The following is a 24966-nucleotide window of genomic DNA, read 5'->3' on the forward strand; positions in this document are numbered from 1 at the left end:
TTAAGTCCGTCCATCACCAGCAGATATTGTTTTTCTTTGAATTTTTTCTTTATGTGTTTTCTTTCAAGTTTTAGAATGCTATCGAAAGGATTTTACACCCTTATAAGGAATGTTTTATTTTTTTCTTTAACTAAGGTGAGATTTCATAATTCATCTCCACTGGGATCAGCGTTCTCTCGTTGGCATACTGCCCAATGTTTGTCTCAGTTTTAAAATGCATCTATTAGAAAGAAATTTTCATACATTTGTAAGGAATGCTTTGTTTCTCCGGCCTCACGATTTTAAAATGCATCATGGCCTCACTATTTTAAAACGCATTATGGTCTTACGGTTTTAAAACGCATCTACATAGTCTCACGGTTTTATAACACATTTATTAGGGAGAGGTTTACACTACATAGTCTCATAGTTTACACTACATAGTCTCACGGTTTTATAACACATTTAGCATCTACATAGTCTCACGGTTTTATAACACATTTATTAGGGAGAGGTTTACACTACATAGTCTCATAGTTTACACTACATAGTCTCACGGTTTTATAACACATTTATTAGGGAGAGGTTTACATATCCTTATTTTTGTTCCTCTTTCCAACCGCGTAAGATTTCACACTTTTTGTTTTGACATCCATCAAAATATAATAATCAAACTGTCTATAAACGACGAAATGATTTCACACTTTTTGTTTTGACATCCATCAAAATATAATAATCAAACTGTCTATAAACGACGAAATGACGCCTATAAATTGACTCACAGAGGACTCTTAGATATTCAAAAGATCGATCCAAATTCACAAAGGCAAGTCTTTGCCAACTGCACCAACAAAGAGCAACACAGCATTACCAAACTGATGGCCACAGCCCCATACCCCATATCTCCCAATATCGCTCGAGGGTAGGCCTAAGGAGTATCAGATTCTACGTGGCCCAATTCAAGACCTCTTAGTCAAAGGACACCTTCGACCAAGCCTTAGTCCACCTGAGGGGTGGTTGCCATTGCCACGGATTGGAACCGAATCGAATAAATACCGGCCCAAGCCCAAGTCTAATTCCGAAATACACCAACCCTAGCCCCGAATTCCCCCACCCATCCTCCCAATCCCACCATCGCCGGCGTCTCACGGCAACCGGCTCCATCATTTCTACCAACACATTCTAGCTTCAAACTTCATCGAAAATGCGTCCAATATTGATGAAAGGCCATGAACGGCCTTTGACTTTCCTCAAGTACAATAGGGATGGCGATCTTCTTTTCTCCTGTGCCAAGGATCACAACCCCACCGTCTGGTTCGCTGACAACGGCGAGCGATTGGGGACTTATCGTGGTCATAATGGTGCCGTTTGGTGCTGTGATGTTTCCAGTATGCTTCACCTTCTTATTGTTACCTTGCGTTTGTTTGGATTGATAATTCAGGATTCCGAGACTGAACTTGTGTGCGATACTACTTGAATTTCAGGAGATTCAATGCGGCTGATCACTGGAAGCGCGGATCAGACGGCAAAACTGTGGAATGTACAAACTGGACAGCAACTTTTCTCCTTCAATTTCGACTCACCTGCTAGGGCAGTTGATTTCTCTGTCGGGGATAAGCTTGCAGTGATTACCACTGATCCTTTCATGGAGTTGCCTTCTGCTATTCATGTCAAACGCATTGCCAGAGACCCCTCGGAACGTAAGCTATGTTTTTCTTTCATTTGGTTTTTCAGTTTTCCGATCAGTTCTAGATGATACAATTTGTGTAATGTTACTGCACGACTTGTTTGAGCTTTATTGGTATTGATGCTTGTTCTCCCTTTTAACAATATAAGCAGGTTTTGAAAGATTTGTTTCAGTGGACATTGCTATATTCAGCTGACTCTGTGATTAAAATGGACATTTATTTTTGGCTCTAAGTGATTTACATATGCTCATTAAACTGTTTCTGATATGCTGCAGAGACTGGTGAATCTGTGCTCGTTCTTAAGGGTCCCCAGGGAAGAATCAATAGAGCTGTTTGGGGGCCTCTAAATAAGACCATTGTGAGTGCAGGCGAAGATGCTGTTATTCGCATTTGGGATTCTGAGGTAATGATTTTGGTCCTGGGTGTTTATCAATAGTATAGCAATTTTTTATGGCTACTTCCTATCAAAGAAAGTATTTTTGGCTATTATTCCTTTATAAGAGTATTCTGTAAGTATTTCTTCAAGTGGCTTGTTCTTACCATAACAGCAGGTGGGTTAGGCATTGGGAACTTGGACTAATGATGTTGTCCTCCTGGCCAAGTGGCTTGTTCTAACCACAACAGCGGCAATTAATTTTCTTTTCATATGTTAAATTTTCGTTTGGATTTGTGTCTCATCTTTGCTAAAAAAAATTATTGTGAAAAAAAATTGCAATAACGAAACAAGTGTTGGATGATGAAAGTTCTACATTGGCTAATTTAGGGAATGGTCATGGGTTTATAAACAAAGAATACTCTCTCCACTAGGATGAGGCCTTTTGGAGAAGTCCAAAGCAAAGGCGTGAGAGCTTATGCTCAAAGTGGACAATATCATACTATTGTAGAGAGTCGTGTTCATCTAACATGGTATCAGAGTCATGCCCTAAACTTAGTCGTGCCAATAGATTGGTAAATCCTCAAATGTCGAACAAAAGACTCCAAAAGAAAAGGAGTCAAAGCCTCCTCGAAGACAGTAAAAATGACTAAGACTCCTTCCAAAAGAAAAGGAGTCAAGCCTCCTCGAAGGCAATAAAAAATGACTAAGACTCCAAAGCAGTCGAGCCTCGATTAAGGGGAGGCGTACTTTGTCTGAGGGGAGGTGTTGGATGATGAAAGTCTCACATCGGCTAATTTAGGGAACGGTCATGAGTTTATAAACAAAGAATACTTTCTCCATTGGGATGAGGTCTTTTGGGGAAACCCAAAGCAAAGCCATGAGAGCTTATGCTCAAAGTGGACAATATCATACCATTGTGGAGAGTCGTGTTCATCTAAGAACAAGAACATTTAATATAATGTATGCAAGAAGTAAAATTCTATATATATATATTTGGAATTGAAGTATTTATGTTACATTTAGAGACATGCTGAGGTAAGGGCCAACTGATGTTTCCTAATATTTGCATCTGTAATCAAGATGTGTGGTTACCAAATCTAATGTTCTAACTCCTTGTTTAATGTTCGAGTTCTACTTCTATTGATAACTTTTTAATGTTTCTTGGTGAATCTGGCTTATTTTCCTCTTGATGTTTGATTGAATTACAGACAGGTAAACTTTTAAAAGAATCAGACAAGGAGACAGGCCATAAAAAAACAATAACTTCCCTTACAAAATCCTCTGATGGTTCACATTTTATCACTGGTTCTTTGGACAAGTCTGCAAGGGTACTTTACAGATCTCTGATTCTTCAACAACCCCCCTTCCCTACCTCCAATATCTGGTTAACATTTTAAAATTTGGTGGTTTACTATTCATTGATTTTAAATTCAGCTGTGGGATATTAGAACGTTGACGCTCATCAAGACGTATGTGACAGAACGCCCAGTCAATGCAGTTACAATGTCTCCACTTCTTGATCATGTATGTATACGTGAATGTCCAAATGTAGCATTGCCAGAGTAAAGTTTCTGACAATGATATTTTGTTTTATGCTCAATTGTCTGATATGTTGTTAAATGTCTTTGGACTCGGATTGGCTTTTCGGGTTTCAGGTGGTGCTTGGTGGTGGTCAGGATGCTTCGGCTGTGACAACAACTGATCATCGTGCAGGAAAGTTCGAAGCAAAATTTTATGACAAGGTGCAACCTTCTGCCATTTATCTTATTACCTTAGAGTTACAGAGTTGGTTCGGTTGGTTGATATTTCCCTTTCCTCTTATAGATCCTTCAAGAAGAGATTGGAGGTGTGAAAGGGCATTTTGGACCCATCAACGCTCTGGCTTTCAACCCCGATGGAAAGAGGTATGGTGTATTGCACTGCTGCTTGTATGTGTAAAACAAACTAAATCATTGCATTGGTTGGATGGATAATTGATGTGTTGCTTAATATGGATTTGGTGTTCTTGTAGCTTTTCAAGTGGAGGTGAAGATGGTTATGTAAGACTGCATCATTTTGACCCCGATTACTTCAACATCAAGCTGTAAATGATGTGAGTGTGGGAGAGAGGATGATACACTTCTGTTGCTTTTTTGGATGCCACATTGTATTAATTTATAGGCTTGAATTATTGTAGTTGACAACCCCTTGGCTCTTTAAATTTCTTACTTAACAAATATCTTGGCAGCTATAGCTTCGCCTATGAACTATTTAACCTCAGTGTCAAAGGTTTGCTATGGTGCTGTGAGCTCCAATGAATTGTCCATTTTCTTGTTGTTGACCTACGCAAAAATCTTGCAAAGATCGACACTAAACGATCGCAACATTGTCCCTAAACTCGGACATCTCAGAATGCACATATGAGAGATATTAAATCAATTTTGGATGCCCTCTTCAAACATTGGTTTGTTTTAAGGTACCTCTCAAGTTTATCGCTAGCCGATATTGTCCTCTTTAGACTTTTCCAAGTTCATTGCTAATAGACATTGTCTTTTTTGGACTTTCCCGAGTCAACACTAGCAAATATTGTACTATTTTGACTTTCTCGTCAAGGGTCTCCTCTTAAAGTTGTGAAAAGCATTACTACAAAGAGGTTTCTACACATTGTATTCTCTTCGAAGAGCGTTGTTAGAGAGAGGTTTCTACACCATTATAAGGATTGAAAAGTGTTGCTAGAGAGAGGTTTCTACACCATTATAAGGATTGCTCGTTTCCCTCCCCAAACTTAGAGAAAGGAATTGCTCGTTTCCCTCTCCAAACCTAGAGAGAGGTTTCTACACTGTTACAAGGATGGCTCATTTCCCTCTCCAAACAATGTGGGATTAGCTATCCTCTATTTACATTTTTCCCTTCACTTTTCCTTTATATATTCATAATTTTCCTTTATTTCACATTTTTTAATATTATATTGAAAAACAAATTAATACATTTATGCACTAAAAAACATTAATTGTATTTATAATTTGCATTTAGATATACAAAACACACTTTAATTAAATTGAATAATGTTCCGATTTATTTTTTACTTTTCGAGTAATTTTAACAATTATCGATATTTCTACCAAAATAAACTAGTGAATTAGTAAAGACCAAAAATATTATATAAATTTAAATTATATTAAATTAATGTATAATTACATAAAGATTAGTAAGTCCATTATTAGTAATAAAAAATAATCTTAAATAAATATACAAACTAATAAACATCTATATTTCAAATTATTTAGAACGAATAATTGAAAATAAGAAGGAAAATTAAAAAAAAAAAATGCAATAATAAGAGAACCAACATATTGTGAAGGAGTTGTTAATTTGCCGCCAATAGCAACGGTCATGGAAGCTCCCTCCAATTCGTTCCACGTTCCATAACCTCTAACCCTAAGAGCATCCAAGTCCTTTGGTGTTTGCCCTACAATGGCGCCCATTTTTCCTCCAAATTTGGGGCTCACAAACTCCACCCCAAACTCCCTCTTCTTCTTCCTACATATCTTTCCCTTCTTAATTCTACCTCCCGCTCCCCATCTTGATCTAATGGACCTCATCTTCACCTCCCGACCACCTTGAATTCCGCCTCTATTTTGTTTTCAAGCTTTTCTAGGGTACGCCAATTCTCTCGTTTTGCACTCTCTTTACGGAATTGGGTGCCCTAGAACTGTCTGCTCTTCGGTTTCATCTGAGGAGCTTATGATCTACCGTTCCTGGTAATCATTTATTTTCCCCCCCTTTTTTCCTTCTGTTTTTTTTTTTTTCGATCTCTGGTTTGTATGTCTCTGCTTTGCTTGAATTCGTAATGTCGTTGAACGCCTCTCTAGAAATTGGATAAACTAATGCAATGATTTGTTATTTTCATGGAAAAAGATAATTGCAATCGTTAATTTTGCGTAATTCACAAATCTTTCGGTCTTTTGGACAAGTAGAGAAAGTTTTGTTTCATTGTTCGAGATCTCGTGGAGTGAGGTGATTTATCCTCCAGAAGCTAAGTACAGCAATTCAATTGTCGTTCTTCAATTGTAGAATCTGTAAATGTAATGAGTAATAAGTGTGAAAATATTGAAATTAATTGTGTTTCGAAGGGACTCTGAAAGTAGCAGTTGATGCATGTCTGCTATTTTGGATTAATAACTGCTTTCTTGATAGGTAGCTTACCATCTATGAGGAGGAGCCTGTGATAGTGGTCAAATGGGGATTAAATTTTCCAAGCAAGGTCAGGGGAAGGTTGAAAACCTTAGTTTGCAACACCACCTGATGAATTATCTATCCAAAAAATTTTACATCCGTAACTTGGTATCCAAGCAAAGGAGGCGCATGCTTGTTGCTGGCTATGATCTTGACATGTCATACATTACGGATCATATTCTGGCAATGTCATTCCCTGCGGAACGGATGCGTGCTATGTATCGTAATCCCCTATGGCAGGTTAAGTCCGTATTGGACATGAGGCATCAAGGACATTACAAGGTAAAATTTTGACTGCTTAATTATTGATCATTCGATCTATCATATCTTTTCACTTCATCTTCCTTAGATATCTAGGCTCTTATTTTTCCTACCCTTTTCAGCTATTACTTCTAGACAACCCTTTTGCATGGGAACTGATTTTAGGTTAAAATTGCAGTATGTAATGTAAACATATTCTAATGGAATTTTTTTCTTATAACAAGAGCTCATCACTTCCTGTGGAATTATAGCATTTGCATCAAATTTTGTTTCTCTAACTAGTCCTAGTTTGTGCCATGCTGCATGACTCATGCATCTTGATATATATATTTTTTGGTACAACGCAGATCTATAATCTCTGTATTGAAGAATCATATGATCCATCACATTTTCATGGGCGCGTGGAGTCATTTCCTTTTGATGATAATCATGTTCCACCGCTACAGATGATCAAACTCTTCTGTGAAAATGTCTCTTCATGGATATCATCCCACCCAAAGAATATTGCGGTTATACACTGCATGGTAATTGTGACTTCCTAGAGAAGTTTAAAATAGTTGTTATACTGGAATTTACCCAAATTTTTCATCTTTTTAATTTCCCCAACCCATTTCAATACATTGCATGGTAATTTTGTATTTCTAGTGTGACCAAAATGTTTTGTCAGTTGAAATAGTTTGAAGGAAGAATTTGCTTATATGCATAGAAGACAACGTATCTGATTTCTTTCCTCAATCCAAACAAACTGAGCCAGTATCATGAGACATTTAACAATTTGGCCTACTTTTTCCCTTTAGCAGAAGATTAGATGGGTGTATGATAATCAAATTCAACCAATAAATCAGCTTAGATGTAACAAGCCTATCTTAAAGTTTTGGGCTGAAAGGTCGTTTTATTGCTGCTATATTTGTTTTGATTTCTTCCACTGCTAAAAAATGGCTATCGTCTATGGTATTACTTTCTTTTGCAGTTAAGGAGAATAAGATCTAAATTAGTTTGCGTTGATTCCTACTTTTAGAGAAGGTTCATTAGATATACTTACTTTAGTATTTGGTGTGCATGAAGGCTATAACATAGCTTGATCAAACTATTGATTGAAAGCCAGGGGACGAGCATGACTGTTTAATTTTTAAGAAATACTCTGGGACAAGAAATCTAAGAAAAACACACCGCTTTATCAAACTTATTTTTATGCTAACTCCTTTTTTTAGTTTCAAATTACTTGTAATTACTGTTCAGGCTGGGAAAGGTCGAACCGGATTAATGGTATGTGCCTACTTGGTTTACTGTGGCATGTCAGTGGAGGATGCACTTCACCTGTATGCTCAGAGGCGGACGACCAATAATGAAGGAGTAAGTCGTTTTAGGTACTAGGGTTTAATGGTAGTGTGACGTTATTAGATGGATGGATTGAACAGCATAAAACTTTTGATTTAAAAAATCAGGCCTCTTTTGTTATTAATATTGGACTACGATCTAAAGTTAGCAATCCTAGACAGAGAGAGGTAAAACATTGACCTTGCCTCATGCTAAATTATTATTGAACCCCAATACTGATGTTGTTGGATTATAAGTTTGATCTTATTACATTCTTAAGATTTTCTCCCAGTTGTGAGATTATGTTCCAGTTATTTTTCACGATATTTAACACATGAGTTATTGATATGAACTAGAATACATCTCATCATTTAATATGATCTGAACAAGACTAGGAAAAAGAAGTTGTTATGACTTAAGTGTGGTGCTTGGTCATTCACATTGAGCCTTCTTCTAATGTTAACAGGTATCAATTCCAAGCCAACGGCGGTATGTTGGCTACTGGGCAAAGTGCCTTTCCTTTCCCAAGGGAATTTATAATGGATCTCCTGAGGTGAAGTTGCCCATACCCTGTAGGAGAGAGTTGCAGAGAATTCGTCTTTATGACACAGTTAACACTGAATCAATTTTCTTTGTGGTCTCAGAATCGCAGGAGGTAATTCAAGTCTCTTTGAATTACTTCTCACACCTTCCGTCATAAGTTGTTAACATCATATCTCCATTGCCTTTATGGTGATCCTTCATTTGCTAATACAATGAAGGGAACCAGTGTTATATTATCTTCCTCTTTTTTTTTTATGTACATTAAGACTTTATTTGTTATTATTTGTAGGTTCCTTCTCAGCTATACCGTCCATCTATGGAACGTACCCGGAGTTGTTGCAGACAATTTAAGAGTGGTTATGAGAGCAGTAACAGTCCTCGTTATTTTTTATCTTTTGTTGAAGGCGAAAATGAAGAGAACAAGTCGGAAGTAGAGCCCCATTTTATTGTTCAGATGGATACAGAGTGTTCAGCACTATACCACAAAACCTGCCTTGACTACAATTTTGAGAAGCCTTTACCTGTAAGTAACAAGAAGGCTGCTCTTTCTATGATTACGCTTAACAATCCGTGAACATTCATCAGTTCTTGCACGTAATGTACAAATAACTTGAGAAAAGCTGATTTACTACAACTGGTTTTTTAGATCTCACGTCGGTTGGAGAGGCGAACAAAGCATTCCTTATAAGAGTGAGAGACCAAAGAGGACAATATCTGCTAGCGGTGTACTTGAGTTGTTACAAATGATGTCAGAGCTAGACATCGGGTAGTGTGCCACCGAGGACGTTGGACCCCCAAGGAGGTGGATTGTGAGATCCCACAGTGATCGGAGAGGGGAACAAAGCATTCCTTATATGAGTGTGGAAACCTCCCCCTAGCAGACACGTTTTAAAACCTTGAGTGGAAACCCAACCTTGAGTGGAAACCCAGAAAGGAAAGCCTAAGGAGGACAATGTCGGCTAGCAGTGGACTCGAGTTGTTACAGGTCTACTATATTAGTTTTTGAAATTCAGTTGGCCTCTGTCAATCTAAAATAGAACAAAATCAGTGGGTCTAACATCCTTTTCGAGGAAGCCCTTAATCTCTCAATAGAAAACATGTTTCATCCAGAAGTACTGCTTTCATTAGTAATCTGAAACTCACTCTACAATTCATTTGTTTACTTTGAATTTTGTCTATCCTTTCTTTTGAAAATCTATGTAATTTGACTGAACAGCTAACTGGAGATGTGCGCATTATATTCTACGCAAAGATGTTTGGAGGGCGTCTGTTCTATGCTTGCTTCAACTCAGCTTTCATTAAAAACAGCTTGATACAGGTACTTCTTTGACTCTGATTTTCTACTGCTTCTAAACCCTTGTTCTGCGCGTGAAAACTATTATCTCATTCATCATGGTTGCATATCTTAGTCTAAGAAGCTTTCAATTTGCACTAAATGCTGTGATAGTTAGTATTCTTACATTCTAGGCTCTCTAAGAAAAAAGAACAAGATTAAGTTACCATTATGATTTTATTAAATCTCTTAAAATGCACTTGATGTTACAGAAGGTTGGTAGGCTTCTTATGTGACAAAGAATGCATAACATGTTTATGTATAAAATGTAGTGAATCAAGAGAAGTTATGAGGGATTTTAACTAAACCATATTGATCAAATTGAAACTGATAAAACCATAAGAACCAATCAGATACCCAAACACAAACTATAGGACTAAATGATAATTTGACCAAGCGAATGTGATGGATGACTAAGCTAAGTTTCCCTACATTGAAGAACTAGGCAAAATGGGACTTCTTTTCTCACCCTTGAATTTGATGCATATTGCAGCTAAGGTTGCAGGATTTGGACAAAGTTGGGAAAAAGGGAAGGTCGATTTGTGGTCCATCCTTCTGCTTGGAGTTGGTATTTGGTCCTGCCAATGCAAAACACTCATTTTCGACTTCGTCCGAAGACGAATGCCCTAGATATGATTCGTCTTAACTTAATATCTCAAAATGTAGACTGATTCTTCTTCTTCTTCGTTCTTCCTTCTTCGTTCTTCCACATTATCTCTTGTAATCAATCATCTTCTGAGAGAGCAAAAAAAAAAAAAAAAAAAACCATTTGTATCTATTGGACTTTCTATTGGTGGAAGGAAGGCATTAGGAAGAATAAACACAAATTTTGTACTTTAGAGAATAAGTTGATAAAGGAAAAAAAACAGAAGAACAGAAAGAATAAAAGAAAAGGGAACGAAAAGCAATGACAATTTTGTATATACTTTAAAGTGACCACCATTCAATTTTTGTCAACTTACTTTTATGCCCACTTTAAGGGAGTTCAAGCATTTACCATAACTTCCTTAGAAAACAAGCTCGTAATATTAACAACTCTCGTAAACTAGTTCGTGGAATGGTAAGTCTTATCGTTCTAGGTATCCATAGGCAACGTGAAGGTCTTGGCAATTAACAAGGGAATCACATCGGGTCTATATCATGAAAATCCAAGTCATGTTCATAAGAAGGCAAACAACAAAAGCTACAATTTCACCATGGTTTGACTTTTTAAGTGTTTGGAGCGTTTTAAAACGTTTTTAACTCAATGAATCTCCCACATTAGCGGTGGCAACAACGGGTTAGAGCTTGAAGTTCGTGGGCTTTTCCTCATTTTTCCCGTCACCTTTTTTTTCTCCTTTCTTTTTGTGAGATTGAATTATTTTGTACGGTAATGATTTATGCAAATATTTCTTATGTAAATGTGGTGAAAAAATTAATGAATTATTTCAATGGGTACGTGTTTTTAGATTCGGTCATTTTATAAGTAAGTCATAATTAAAATTTCATTTAATAATTCATATAATTTTTTCAAAATTGTTCCAAGCATCCACATTTACATATAAATTACTAATTCAAATAATTACCACTAAATTCTACAATTTTTATACATTTCTCTAACAATTAATTAATTTGTACCACATTAACATTTCTCTTTAAAAATGTAATTTTATTTTAAATTTACGTTATTTTAAAAAATTAATTAATTACGATAAATCGGTAGAACTCCATTTGGACCCAAACTGTTGTGCGAGTCTTCTCTCCTTAGTTGCGACGATATCACCGCTGCCGCCGCCGTGGAGTGCCTGCCAGATTTGAGAGGTCAACCTGTTCACAGGCGACAGTGAGTTTCATTTTTTTTTTCTTAACGCTTTGTGCTTCCGCTTTCTCATTCTAATTCACTTAGCCATTGATCAGTTGATATAGGAGATAATTTCGGTGAAAACTGTAGCGTTTCTTGCCTTTTCATATGTAGAATCCTCCTTTTTTTTTTTTCACTTAGCCATTGATCGGTTAATTGATTTCTTATGTTAATGAAATAGCGACCTCTTACCGGCAATGCGCATCAAGTCGTAGAAGAGTTTTATTCACTATCGCACCATTCTCTGTTCTCACCTATCTGAATGTCGGACTGCAATTTTAGTTTGGATCATAACTTCCAGTCCTTGTTTGTATTCTTGTATTTCTAGGGTGCTTTTATGTCAAATTCATCAATTCTTGTATTTATTATGTCAAATTTTAGCTTGATTTTTTGTTGCTGGATCGTATTTCATCAAATTCATCGAACCAATCTAAATAGATAAGCTCTTTTAAGCTTTGTTAACTTCTACTTGTTCTCAAACATTTATAACATCACTGATTTAGGGTGGTTTTTTAAAAATGAAATCCTAGTTTTGGAACCCGTTGAAGTCTAAACCACTTGGAATGGACCCCAAGCACACAGGAGAGGTTTTGAAGTAAGGTCTTTTCAATTAACTCAGTTGTAACCCCTTTTGTGTATTTGGCTGTTGGATGCTGATCAGTGATCATTAACTTCTGCTTTTGTGGTGCAGACATTTGGAGAAGCAGGATGAGCTTCTTATGGATGCTTATAGATCAATGTCCCATGAACTACATAAACTTCAGGTTTCTTTTCTTTTGCTCTTGATTTCTGATTTATTTGATGAACTTGTATTTCTAATTTAATATTATTTTTGTGCGAGTTCATTCTAATGCAAATGTTTGAGCTGCATTGTACAGCTTTCTAAGGCTTTACCTTTTAGAATACTTTGCAAGAAATCTGACATATTAATGCATATATGATTCAATTCCCTTGGCTTTATGTATTTACCTGATTGGCATCCATGAATATCTGATTCAGTTTGAGATTTTATTTCATTGACTTTCATTTTTGAAGTTCTTAAGCCTCTAGGACTCTTAACTTAGGTTGTTTTGACTGCTGAATATAGTTCTTTTAGAAGCTACTATTAAAATATTGTTTCACTAGTATTTTATCAATTTGTATATGCGTTTTAGGACAATTTTGTACTGACAAGAGAATGGGAGTGAGCTTTCCAAACAATATTTGAGTGTGCTTAGTTTTAAATGTAATCAATTACGATTGCAAGATGAAGTATTTTCTTTTTGAACCATAGTAACTTACCATTGTTTGCATTATACCTTAGTACCTTGTTTCTGCAAGTGTGGGAAAAGGAAGAGTAACTGCAATTCACATATAGAGATGAGTTTTCATTTAATGCAGTTGGAAATTCAAAATCAATGTAATATTGTTTTGTTGCATTAGTCTGTATAAAGAGAACTCCTGCAATTTTGGGTTATTATTTGAAGGTTGTTGGTTCTGTTGCTAGTTCTTAAGTAATTGGAATGCTAATATTTGCAGGTAGAAGAAGAAATGCTCATGCGCAAGTTCTATGAAATAATGTCTGCTCATGGTCTAACAAAGAAGGTAGCAATATCCAAATTTCTCTTAATTATTCTTTGGATGCTCTTTTTATGTGCGCAAAGAGCTCGAATGCTTAATAAATCTGATTTAATTCTGATCTACCTTAAGAACTGGACTGGGCTGGAATAAATGGCTTAGATGTTTCTAATAACAGCAGGTTCCTTTGGCAGTTAGGCTGTTAAGAAGCAATGCAAGCTTGCAAGTTGCCACTAACTGTACCTTTCACTAAACTAGGTCACTAAACTAGGTCTCTTATAACTGTTAAATGAACACGACTCTCCACAATCGTATGATATTGTCCATTTTGAGCATAAGCTCTCATGGCTTTGCTTTGGGCTTCCCCAAAAGGCCTCATACCAATGGAGAGAGTATTCCTTGATTATAAATCCTTGATCATTCCCTAAATTAGCCGATGTGGGACTTTCATCATCCAACACCTCCCCTCGAACAAAGTACGCCTCCCCTTAATCGAGGCTCGACTCCTTTTTGTTTTGGAGTCTTAGTCATTTTTTACTGTGCCTTTGAGGAGGCTCGACTTCTTTTCTTTTGGAGTCCTTTGTTCGACATTTGAGAATTTACTAATCTATTGGCACGACTAAGTTTAGGGCATGAACCTGATACCATGTTAAATGAACACGATTCTCCATAATGGTATGATATTGTCTACTTTGAACATAAGCTCTCATGGCTTTGCTTTAGGCTTCCCCAAAAGGTCTCGTACCAATGGAGATAGTATCCCTTGATTATAAACACTCCTGATCATTGGGACTTTCATCATCCAACAATAACTACCAGGCCTGGCTAACTCATTAAGTATTAAGGAGATTCCCAAATATTTAGACCATAAGCTTTGTCAAATAGTGTGATGAAGGTAGGAGATCCTCGATTACGTGCAAACGATAAGTGATTAATGGCCAAGTGAAGAGTTATGAATATTTATGGATTTTGTAAATCCTTTCAAGGCTCCATTGTCCAGCATCCTACTTAGACAACCTACGACCAAAATGAAAAGCTACAACAATTTCAAATTAACTGTTCTAACCTTAAGAAGGTCACCAACTAATTACTAAAGATGCCCCGAATGACGTTCTTAATAACTCTAACATATTCTTATCTTCCACTTGTTGACTTTGTTAAACATGTAATTTGTTTGTGCTTTGCAGAGTGAAGATGGTCGTGATAGTTGTGGCGGCGAAAGGAATGCGTTAGCATCTATTACTGATAGCAAATTGGACTAAATGTAATTACTTCTTTTTGTACATTAATGACTCTTGTATTCTCTAAAAGAAACCCATCATTTTGCCGGGACATCAATAATACATCAACCTAGCAAAATTAATAATACACTGACTTACAACATGTTCGGAGGTTCGAATCTCCCTCTCTACGTATTGTTGAACTAAAAGGTAAAACATGCATTATGCTCCCAATTTTCATCCAGATAATAGAAACCATTAAAATTTCTAACTTTTGCTTTCCTGATAAGTTACAATCTTTATTTTAAAATATTACAACTTACAAGGTCAGGCAGCCTATGTGCTAAATAGTGCCCAATGAAAATATTCTTAATCAGCTTTACAGCATTGTATCAAATATAAATATCTTCTGAAATGTTACGTTCCCAAACCATAAGATAACAAGGCGATTAAGTAATTTCTCAACGTTAATCAATCAACATCTCTCCGTTTGTGGGTTGGATGGTTGTCTTGCTGCTCTGCATAGCAACCCCTCCTCCGTCCAGTTGCTTCTTCATTTCTTGTGACCTGATAAATTCTTTGATTCTTGCTTTCAGTTCTTCGTTCGGTATTAGCATGTCTGCTGTCAGATGAGACCGGTTGAACGGATCGGTCTGCAAATCATGTAGAGTTTAGCCAAAAGAAACTGAACATTTTGTTTCGACATTACTCAAAGAAAATGCAAGTCTTACGCTGTCGCTGAGGAGATGTCTTTGAATGACGGGTCTGTCGACCGTGATCCTTGAAGAAGGTAAGATCACAGGGTCCTTCATTAAAGTGTACTACACAAGGAGAAAAATGAGCTTTAACTGGTTGTCCCCAACATAGTATCAGTTTTGTTTTTTTAAGCTTCAAATATGTGTCTGATCAAAACCACTCCATTTTTTATGCACACATTAAAAGCTTTTTTTGCTCAGTGATCATACATCATAATGAAATCAATAACTCAATGACCCAAAAGAGTGATTGAAACCCACAACTTAAACATACAATGAGTGCAGTAAAACGTACTTGGATTGGGTCGAGGAACTCGTCCGGTATATCTCCTAGAGTAGCTTCAGCATCCATCGCCTCAGAAGCTGCATCCTTGGCTTTGTTACCAAGAGCAATAAACTCCTGTATGATCCTCCCATCCTCTCCAATTCGCCTAAGTACAACTGCTGCAGCATTGAACAACTGGAGAAAGCAACAAAATTCAGGCAGAGGAGATGAACACATTGGAGTTTAGTTATACTAGGAGGTTTTTTCTTTTCCTTCTAGCTCAATGGGATTATCTTCTCAAAGGACTGTCACAAAGTTGGAGTAAATAAATTACCTGCTCATTGTACGATCGCCCGTCCTTCGAAATGGCAGCTGGGAAAATATTATCTGTATCGCCTCTTGCCAGATGAACATACATGTGAACAATCTTCAAACCCAAACGAAATATGTCAAGACACGGCATGAACAACCCAAATTATGACAATAACTGCCAATTCTAAGTGCCCTAAAGACATCTGCGGTATTAGCAGAGAGGCGTATCATATTATTTCATTATAGAAAACAGAAGGGAAAGAAACTAAAACTTGGCCTAGAAAATTGAAAATGACACATCAAGCTTAGCCAAGGATATCTATGATCCAGAATTATAATATACATCATAGGGCATCAACTCTCTCTTTATCATGCCTCAACTCTGCATTGGGCCTAAATATGGAGAATGAGGATGCATGCTTATATTCCTGCTTTAGATAACAAACATTAAATAGCTAATCTTAGCTGTGATATTGGATTCAATAAGAATTTGATTACTTTTCCCCCGCATGATTACATGAAACAAATTGATCCAGTCATGCCACTACTCCCTCAAGTACAGACACAGATTACAAGACAAAACATTCAAATCTATTTACTAGTTGCCTATAATAATAGAAACTGAAATCTTACCTGCTTGAGCAACTCTTTAGGACGGAATTCGTACTTTTCGGGGTCTTTCAGACTAAGAGATCTTCGTTGAGGACCAACAAGTTGCAGGAGAAAATAATTAAGCATGCTGGCCACCCTTTCGACCTGTAAGGAAAATTGGAATGTAAGATTACCAAATGTGATCAATACAAGAGGAATTATAGCGAAAACACATCGAAATGCTCCACGCAACAGTGTGATAGTACCATCTCTGGAAGTAGGAAAGGAGCTGTGATTTGCTCTGACGTAAATGCCAGCATACTCACATCCTCATTTGCTAATTTCATATCAATTCGAATGATCTGAGAATAACGAATAAAGTTGGATCAAGCAGATGCTCAAGATTCAAGATCAATATCAAGGCTTTGGGAGTAATTTACAACAGTTCACAAGGTGCATTCATAGAAGGGCCACCAAACCAACATTTTCTTGGGAGTGAAACAGCCGAGTTCTCTCCTGCCTCTCTTGAGCAGGTCGCTGTTCCCATTCTGCGGTATTTGACATTTCAGCTTCAAGCTCTTTAAGTTCGAGAATCTTATTAAGGCTTTCATCAAGAAGATATATGCTATCATTGATTAGGAAGTTCAAGAAATTCAAGTAAACACCCTTCTCCTCTTCCTTGGCAATCTGGAATGAAAAATTAAGGGAAATGCCATGTAAAGATAAAGCCATGATGGCAATCAACCGAGAAATTACAGAGGAAAAGGAAGCAAATGTTACCATTCTCCAAGCACTGCGATGACTTGGAACCTGCCAAAGATATTCGAGAAGTTCTGCAATATTATGACGGATGTTGAACTTGTCATAAAACTGCACCAGAGTAAAGAAGACCAGTCAGCAAGCAGCATTGAGAATTTCCAACTCATCAAAATTGGAACAGGCGAAACAATAACTCAATATGTCAATTTGAGAGGATATCACAGCATTAACATAATATGCAACATGTTTCCTAGCACATTTTTAGATATTGAACAAGAGGGGCAGCTTATTTTGTTCTTTTTCTATATTTGTCGTTTTTGTTATTGCTTTGCATCCATTCTAATATCCTGCAGGATCAGCTTTGAGCTTGATAAAAGCTTCAAGCATTCATAGAATAATTATTGAAAGGTTAATAGGGATACTGAAACACATGGAAAAAGAAGATGAGCACTCTCTGTAAACAGAACAATTGCCTTCACCTTCCACATTTAAGAAAGCAGTTCAACCGTGCTATACCTGTGTATGTGAACCAGTGAACTCAATATCCACGTAAAGCTTTAAAAGATTCCTAACAAGATATTCAAGCGATAGTTGGTGGCCTTCAAATAATGTTGCTGTTACAGATGCGCCACTGCACGTAAACAAGAACCACATACTCAACTTCAAAATAAGTATGGAAATAATAACAAATAATCGATGTATGTACATATCATGTACGTAAAATCACCTTCTACGAGGAATCCAGCAGTTCAGAACTTCAACCATCTTTGCTCTTAAGTAAGGATTTCTTATATACTCTGGGCTTGCCATAAACATAATAATGAAGTTCATAAAATCATCCTGTCAAAATGAAAACAAAATATCAAAAGTTTTCACACAGCAGAGTAGATATGCAGCATTTAAAGAAACGAAAGAATCGACTAGGATCAGTTAAGAGGTACCAAATTGATTCCATCCAAAGCTTTCGGAATCCGAGAAGCAAATATAAGCAATTCCATTGCATCTTCCACAAAATGTTCTGGCATGGATGCAAATTCCATTGGGCAAGTTGATGGAAGAGGCATTTTAAATCCACCAACCAAACCAACTAACCAGACAACCATCAATCGATAGAAAGTAAGAGCTTGTTGGATTAGTGTCCCATCCTACAAAGAGGACAGAAATAACCACCATGGTTTGTAACACTCAGTTTCAAAGATAGGTTCAACTGATGTAACCAAAAATCAACCACAATGAAGTTCATAACAGATAAAATCATGGCTCTTGAGATTATAATCAATTCAAGATCAAGAATGATATCAACTGGCGTCCATATTTTACAGCATGAACAAAGATCGAATTTTTTGGTGCAAGTACCATCTTTAAGGAAACTGCAGATGTGCACAATAAGAGCTTCCAATAGATGAGGAAGGTTGAGGGTATGGATCAAATAAACGAAGGGTGAACTTGTAGTTCTTATAGCATCAATTCAATTCACTAATTGCAATCAACTCATTAGATCAAAAGAAAAAAAAAGAAAAAGAAAAAAGAATGAAGATCTCAAAAGCTCAAAAATCATAAAGATAAAAAAGAATGAAAGCTTCCGAGTTGAAACAACGTGAGCTAACACTAGTAATTATTGTTGGTCTCCTACTGCCCATGAGAGGCTTCGAACTTGTAGCAAATTCTATGAGTAAAAAATGGTACAAACCGTCTCCAAGTTCATATCATTACAGCGAGCAATCAATCAGCAAGTTCCAATGCCACATTCCCCTACCTAAAACTGGAATTAGCAAAAACTTACTAGGCATGGAAAGTATAGAGAATTTTCATTCCTTTAACCTATGAATCGATTTATTGAACCTTTCATTTCATCCAATTGAACCCTATACTCAAATGGTTGGTGAAGTTGATACTCTCGACCACTCACGTTTTATTTTTTAGACAATTTATGACTCTAATGAGGAATCAATCCAAGGGAAAACTGTGATACCAAATGATAAGGAATCAACCCAAAGGAAAGCTCTGATACCAAAATGATAAGGAATCACTACTTCAGACTACCTTGTTGATCAAATATCTCAAGGCAAGAATACTTGATTGAGATTCGAATCACTCCACAATTTAATAACAAAACATACAATAACACGGTTCTTGAGCAATTGTTGAGCTTTTTGGTTATGTTTGCATGATTTATTGGTGGGTTCTTGAGCAATTTTCTAATTTAGTTTCAAATACTAATTTTACCACTAATTCAAGTTTAAAGTTAAAATGATTCACTTAGCCAAATAGAGGGGAAATATGTAATTTTTATTTTTTTCCAAATTTAATTACAAAACATACAATAACACAATTCGAAGAGAAGAGTGAGGCAGAAATATACCCTCAGTATTTGAGCTTCATAACAAAGCTTTTCCTGTGAGTACAACTCTATTTCCTTCTCAAGGCGAGCTATATCAATTTCAAGTTGTGGGGCGGGCCCTTGTCCTTGCATGGCTTTGAGTGTGGATAATGTATCTTCACACCTAGATATATCCTGGACAAAAATTTACTTCATTTGAGAAGGTCCATCACACAGGATAAATGAAGGAAACAAATGAAAATAAATTCTTAACCAAAAAAAATCAGAAAATTGCATGTGGCATTTCGTTCATCCACCAATGCATGATGTATACCTGTACTAAATGTTTGAAGTCTGAAAATGCTTTTAACAAGCCCAAATTCAGCACCCTTGCAGTCATAAAGAAGCACTCACATATGAAAGGGTACCTAGTTTTATCACTACTCGATCTTGCCTTTGCAGTAGAAGATCCAGTAGTAGCATTACTGCCAGAACTGGAAGCTTCTTGGGATTGCAGCAAGCGACTTTCACTGTCGCTGAACTGCCCGGAGTTATCAGTATTCAACTGAGTACCATTATTAATCCACTCGGTAACTTCTTCCGATGAAGCATGTAGAGCAGTTAATCCTCTGACAGTTGCACAACACATTTAAGAAAAATTGTACTGGGTCAATTATCAATAACAAGATCAGCAAGAAAACAAAAGCCACTCACCTAAGCTCCAAGCGGTTACCATAACATACATATTTTGGATCAATTTTATCCCTTTTAGTCAAGTTTGCATCTAGAAATGGCTCACAGAGACGTAGCATGATGGCACTGAGATTAACAAACATCCCCGAACTTGCACAGGAGAGAGGATCAACCTACGAAAAGAAAATACATTGCATCGATTGTTAAAGGGGAAAAGAGGCTTTACCATTCATCAATATTCCTCTACAGTCACCAAAGAAGCAGATAAAAATAATAAATCAACCTTTGAACTTGAAATTCAATCATTCTTTTGAAATCAAAATATTGAATATGGCTACACGTTGACAATAATAATCAAACTCGTGGTGTACAGTAGACATCACTGAACTCATACAAAAGTACCTGTATATGAGCCCTTGATGAGTTTCTATTTATCACCTCTGCAAGATACTCGAGAACATTTTCACGGGTCTCTGTGTTCTTAAGAAGGGAGAGAAGAACTTCCGCGAGGCCATCATATAAGCTATTCATGACAGTTTTAATTGTAGTGAATGAAGAAAGTAAATCAGTTGGTCTACGAGTGGATGCTTCTGAAAAGCACTGTTGCCTGAAGTTCCCAACAAGAGATTCACTGGTCAGAGCAGAAACAATGTATACAAATAAACAAAACCTCAAAACACATTAATTAACACTCACCCAACATCAGGTTGGCTCTTAAAAATGGCATGGTCAGGCAGAGCACTGACATGGAAGAAATGCCCCAAAATGCTTGTCATCTCAATGACACGCCCATTGGAATATTTTCCGGTGGGAATCCACCAAGGGTGATTTACAAGAGATTTAGCACCAACAGGAAAACTGACCAGAAACCTAAGTGCCCTTAAAGGCTGCTGGAAATTCCCAAGAGCCGAAACTTTAAGGACACCACCCCTTAAATCCTCATACAACCCCTTCAAGATAGGGTCTAATGTATCAAAATCCGAGTCACGTAGAAACTCCTCCAAGAAACCAGGAGGGCACTGAAGACCACCGACACTGCTAGTAGACCCAAATCCATCCACGGAGCTCCCAACCTCAGAGAAAACCAACGGAAGTAAAGGCGAAGTGTTGGACTCAGCACCCAAATCCCCACCCGAAAACAATTCAGGATTCCCCAAATGAATCCTACAATACGAAATCGCCAACTTCTTGGCTTGCTTGAGCGCAATTTCAATATCAGAACGCAAATTCTTATCCTTCATAGAAGCGATTTTCTTACTCTCGTCGTGAGCTCGACGGTAGCAACCGATTAGGTACTGAAAAGGGGGCTCCGCGGATGGGAAATTTCCGGAAAGGCGATCGATTATGAGGCGCTCCATCACATCTCTTGAAATCCTCAATTGCTTGCTCTCGCTAAGGAGTTCGGCGGCGGTTTGCTCGAGATAGACGATCCGAGAATCGGAATCGGAAGAACCGGTGAGAGAGACAAGGAAGACCTTACGAAGAATAATGTCTTCAACCTCCTCAGGTGACCTTTGAGGTTTTGAGGTCGCCATTAGAGTTGAGTAAACGGAGGCCGGAGATCAAAGGACTGAACTTTCTGTCAAAGCAAAGAGAAGAGAAGACGGCATATAAGGAAAGGATGGACGTCCCACTTATCGTCGTCCTAATTTCACTAATAATGTTGTTTAAATTAAAATAAATAATAATTAAGGATAGGTTTTATCCAAATAATATAAATATTCTGAATAAAATAAATTATTATATATAAATAAGTGCAAACTATTTACAAACTTTTATTTTATTTTATTTATTTATTTTTTATAGCGATTTAGTTCGTTCTACGTAGGCGCTGATGTGTACGATAATGCAGTATGAGAGAAATCTCTGTTGTATACTCATTAATTAATTTTTGTTGTTCGTTTATCTATTACTATCATAGCTAGATATGAGACAGTATACTAGCGAAGATGCTGGCCTCTAAGTATATGTGAGATCTCACGAACGAAACATTTCTTATAATAGTATAGAAATCTCTTTCAAAGCGAACAATATCTATTAACAGTGGGTTTAGACTATTACAGTATATGTGAAGAGCACTGTCTTTCTAATTTTTATAATTTTATACGAGCTTTCTAAATTATACACATAAGTTATCGGGTCGATTTTAATATTAAAATTTCATGTATATTTTTTTAGAATAAAATATAAAATTTAATAAGTATATATATATATATATATATATATATATATATTAGCATGAGGGATATAATTGTAATTAATTAAAGATGGAGTTCCTTTTCCTTTTACTATTTTGTTATTTTTTGAGCGATCCAGCCTTCTTTTTCGTCTAAACCCTACTTCTTCCTTCACCTTCAGTCACCCTCCTTCCCGTTACCCGCCACTGCACCACGCCCCCTTCGCACCTGTCCGACGCAGTCTGAGCGGCTACCGTCGCATGCTGTAATCTCAGCCTCTCGACGAACTCTCCGCCGCTCCCTCTCTCGCTCGCCTTTCCGAGCAACCAGAGTCACTTATCATCTCTGCTGTTTGTTTTTCTCAGAAACGGTGATTCTTCCTCTAACCCACGAAGTTGGTGAGATTGTACCGCCGCTCATTTTTCAAACCCCCTAGGTTTTTGTTTTTCGTTTTATTTATTTTGTTTCGTTGATAGTTGATTTACTCTGTTCACCAACGAAGAAGAAAGTCAGAAGGAGCGAAACTTTTATTTTGTTGAGTAAATTAAAAAAAAAAAAACAAATGTATTATTCTTATCCGAATTACTAAATTGAAAGAAAAAAAATATGATTTAGAAGTTGAAGAAAGCGAATAGAAATAACTCACCCCGTATGTAGTCTGATTGGCTATAGAAAACTTATTGGAATAAAAACTGTATTGAAAAGATTGAAATTATTATAATCAGTTTTGAAAAACAAAACAGCAAAATACACGAACAAACAAAATACAAAACTAACACGAAGTTTGCTTGAATATGTTTGAGGTTACTTAAACATAGAAGAACTATCTATTGATATGAACTGAATGGGTATTTTTTCTAGTGTATTCCTTTAATTTTTATGTTAGCTGTTTGTCTAATGCTTTTGAGATCCTCCAAACCAGAGGGGCAAAAACTCAGCCATGCCCTACTCAATCTTCATAGTTTCAGGTCGGGCTCAGTGAAAGTTCTGGTTTGAGATTAATGGGCGAGTTTGGGATGATTTTGAAGAATGTGGTTAAATGTGAAAGAAGCACTAATTGAGTACTTCTACTTCTAGCATTTTAAGCATATTTTAGGGGATTTTAACTAACCAGACTCGTAAATTTTGGGAAGTGTTTTTAATTGACTTAAAGTCAAAACTTGTCTTTTCCCCATTGTTAGATGTAGAATTTTGGCAGCTATCAGTAGGGTTTCAGATATATTTTTATAGTTTGTGGTATCTATTTAGTCCATATAGTATCTGTTGCAACTCAACTATACTCGTATAAACAATTATTGATTTGCATGAAGGTTATATATTGGTAAGTTTTCGAAGTTGGTACCCTGGATTTAATTTTCTTACTGAGTAGATTAATCATATATTATTGTTTCATTCGCCTGTTAACACATACTAAACATTATTAGTAGCTGATTTGGATTACTTAAGTGAAAGATATAGTAAAGAATAGATATAAATAAGAAAAGGTAAAAAATTAAAACCAAGGGCATTATTAGAATAACTTACAATTTGGCTACATTCCACTCATCCAACTATTCACATCTATCTGTACCATTTTTTCTTGTCAACATGGTAATCTTAGATTATCAAATATATCCTCATTCTCAGGTACCTTATATTTTGAGAATCAGAGATTCCTTGTAAGACAAAATGGACAAGATGAAGATAGAAGAGGTTCAATCAACCTCTAAGAAGCAGCGGGTAGCCACTCACACTCACATTAAAGGCCTTGGTCTTGAGGTATCTCACGTTAACTTTACACTAAATAGTAAATAATCATTGTTATTTGGTCTTAAAATTACTTTTAGACGAATAGAAAATTGTTACCTTCCATGTTTTAGCTTGTGTTTGATATATTACATTTACTTTCTTTGCAATTTTTGTATTAACTTTCCTCTCTTGGAGCTTCAGGGCTTGGTTGTTACCCCCTCTGTGCCTCAAATCTCTTCTCTAACTCTCTCTTAATTTTCCACTGTAGGCCTCAGGAAAGGCAATGCCACTAGCTTCAGGTTTTGTGGGTCAATCAGAAGCAAGAGAAGCATCAGGGCTTGTTGTTGATATGATACGGCAGAAGAAAATGGCTGGCCGAGCACTTCTTCTAGCTGGACCTCCAGGTACTGGAAAGACTGCGCTTGCACTTGGAATATCACAGGAGCTAGGAAGCAAGGTCCTGATTTCCCTTCCATCACCACTCCTTGAAAGGCCCCAAGAATTATTTCAGTGTTGACTTTAAAAGGTTGGCTGTTTTTGGTTTAGAAAATATACTTACTTTATTATCATGGACAGGTTCCCTTTTGTCCAATGGTTGGGTCTGAAGTATACTCATCTGAAGTGAAGAAAACTGAGGTTTTGATGGAAAATTTCCGACGATCTATTGGTCTACGCATCAAGGAAAATAAAGAGGTCTATGAGGGAGAGGTAATTGCCTAGTGCCTACACCATATGAATCTTTAATTGTTGTTGTGGATAAGTACTACAAACTTTTTATTTTGTAGTGGTGTTGATATGATGTATCTTTCCTAGGTGACAGAACTTTCACCAGAAGAAACAGAGAGTGTGACCGGTGGCTATGGTAAAAGCATAAGCCATGTTATCATTGGTTTAAAGACTATTAAAGGAACAAAGCAACTAAAATTGGATCCGACCATCTATGATGCCTTAATTAAAGAGAAGGTAACATTTTTCTAATTTGTTGTTTCTTGTCTCTCTCTCTCTCTCTTTTTTTTTTTTTTGGGGGGGGGGGGGGG

The 24966-nt window shown here is 36.8% G+C and overlaps 5 protein-coding genes across 9 annotated transcripts in view; 4 read left to right on the forward strand and 1 right to left on the reverse strand.

Annotated features, from left to right (window-relative positions):
- The first annotated feature begins 1040 nt into the window (after positions 1–1040).
- Positions 1041–4358, forward strand: LOC111441812 (eukaryotic translation initiation factor 3 subunit I-like). The gene is made up of 8 exons (XM_023078939.1): positions 1041–1367; positions 1464–1679; positions 1943–2070; positions 3252–3371; positions 3478–3567; positions 3699–3785; positions 3868–3947; positions 4055–4358. Exons 1-8 carry the CDS (start codon positions 1184–1186, stop codon positions 4128–4130), a joined length of 981 nt encoding a protein of 326 aa, XP_022934707.1. The 5' UTR covers positions 1041–1183; the 3' UTR covers positions 4131–4358.
- A 1065-nt stretch (positions 4359–5423) lies between these two features.
- Positions 5424–10747, forward strand: LOC111441808 (phosphatidylinositol 3,4,5-trisphosphate 3-phosphatase and protein-tyrosine-phosphatase PTEN1-like). Of its 4 annotated transcripts, none has more exons than XM_023078931.1 (8): positions 5424–5783; positions 6220–6540; positions 6867–7043; positions 7759–7872; positions 8303–8491; positions 8669–8902; positions 9596–9697; positions 10206–10747. In XM_023078931.1, exons 2-8 carry the CDS (start codon positions 6262–6264, stop codon positions 10356–10358), a joined length of 1248 nt encoding a protein of 415 aa, XP_022934699.1. In that variant the 5' UTR covers positions 5424–5783; positions 6220–6261; the 3' UTR covers positions 10359–10747. The 4 variants fall into 4 exon arrangements, with proteins under 4 accessions (XP_022934699.1, XP_022934700.1, XP_022934701.1 ...); XM_023078932.1 differs by having other exon boundaries at positions 6224–6540; XM_023078933.1 differs by lacking the exon at positions 7759–7872.
- A 662-nt stretch (positions 10748–11409) lies between these two features.
- On the forward strand, positions 11410–14481 carry LOC111441864. The gene is made up of 5 exons (XM_023079029.1): positions 11410–11534; positions 12083–12147; positions 12244–12316; positions 13071–13136; positions 14297–14481. The coding sequence occupies exons 2-5, from the start codon at positions 12116–12118 to the stop codon at positions 14369–14371; spliced, it is 246 nt and encodes an 81-aa protein (XP_022934797.1). The 5' UTR covers positions 11410–11534; positions 12083–12115; the 3' UTR covers positions 14372–14481.
- Positions 14482–14582: 101 nt separating this feature from the next.
- LOC111441863 (probable ubiquitin conjugation factor E4) lies at positions 14583–21632 on the reverse strand. Its single transcript, XM_023079028.1, has 16 exons — positions 20721–21632; positions 20427–20631; positions 20046–20197; positions 19666–19960; positions 19374–19526; positions 17953–18156; positions 17739–17851; positions 17528–17642; positions 17033–17122; positions 16736–16939; positions 16519–16614; positions 16295–16417; positions 15684–15776; positions 15380–15544; positions 15061–15150; positions 14583–14982 (listed from the first exon to the last, which is right to left on the reverse strand). The coding sequence occupies exons 1-16, from the start codon at positions 21557–21559 to the stop codon at positions 14797–14799; spliced, it is 3123 nt and encodes a 1040-aa protein (XP_022934796.1). The 5' UTR covers positions 21560–21632; the 3' UTR covers positions 14583–14796.
- A 697-nt stretch (positions 21633–22329) lies between these two features.
- The window catches only part of LOC111442287 (ruvB-like protein 1), a 6588-nt gene continuing 3951 nt past the window's right edge, over positions 22330–24966 (forward strand). The window contains exons 1-5 of one of the 2 annotated variants that reach the window (XM_023079619.1): positions 22330–22571; positions 23828–23959; positions 24198–24386; positions 24506–24637; positions 24743–24892. In XM_023079619.1, the coding sequence (XP_022935387.1) occupies positions 23870–23959; positions 24198–24386; positions 24506–24637; positions 24743–24892 (561 nt within the window). In that variant the 5' untranslated portion in view covers positions 22330–22571; positions 23828–23869. Of the gene's footprint in view, positions 22600–23827; positions 23960–24197; positions 24387–24505; positions 24638–24742; positions 24893–24966 lie in introns of both variants that reach the window. The other variant, XM_023079618.1, reaches the window with a different exon arrangement.

The sequence above is a fragment of the Cucurbita moschata genome, unplaced genomic scaffold, assembly GCF_002738365.1.
Source record: "Cucurbita moschata cultivar Rifu unplaced genomic scaffold, Cmos_1.0 Cmo_Scf00004, whole genome shotgun sequence".
Taxonomy (NCBI): Eukaryota; Viridiplantae; Streptophyta; class Magnoliopsida; order Cucurbitales; family Cucurbitaceae; genus Cucurbita; species Cucurbita moschata.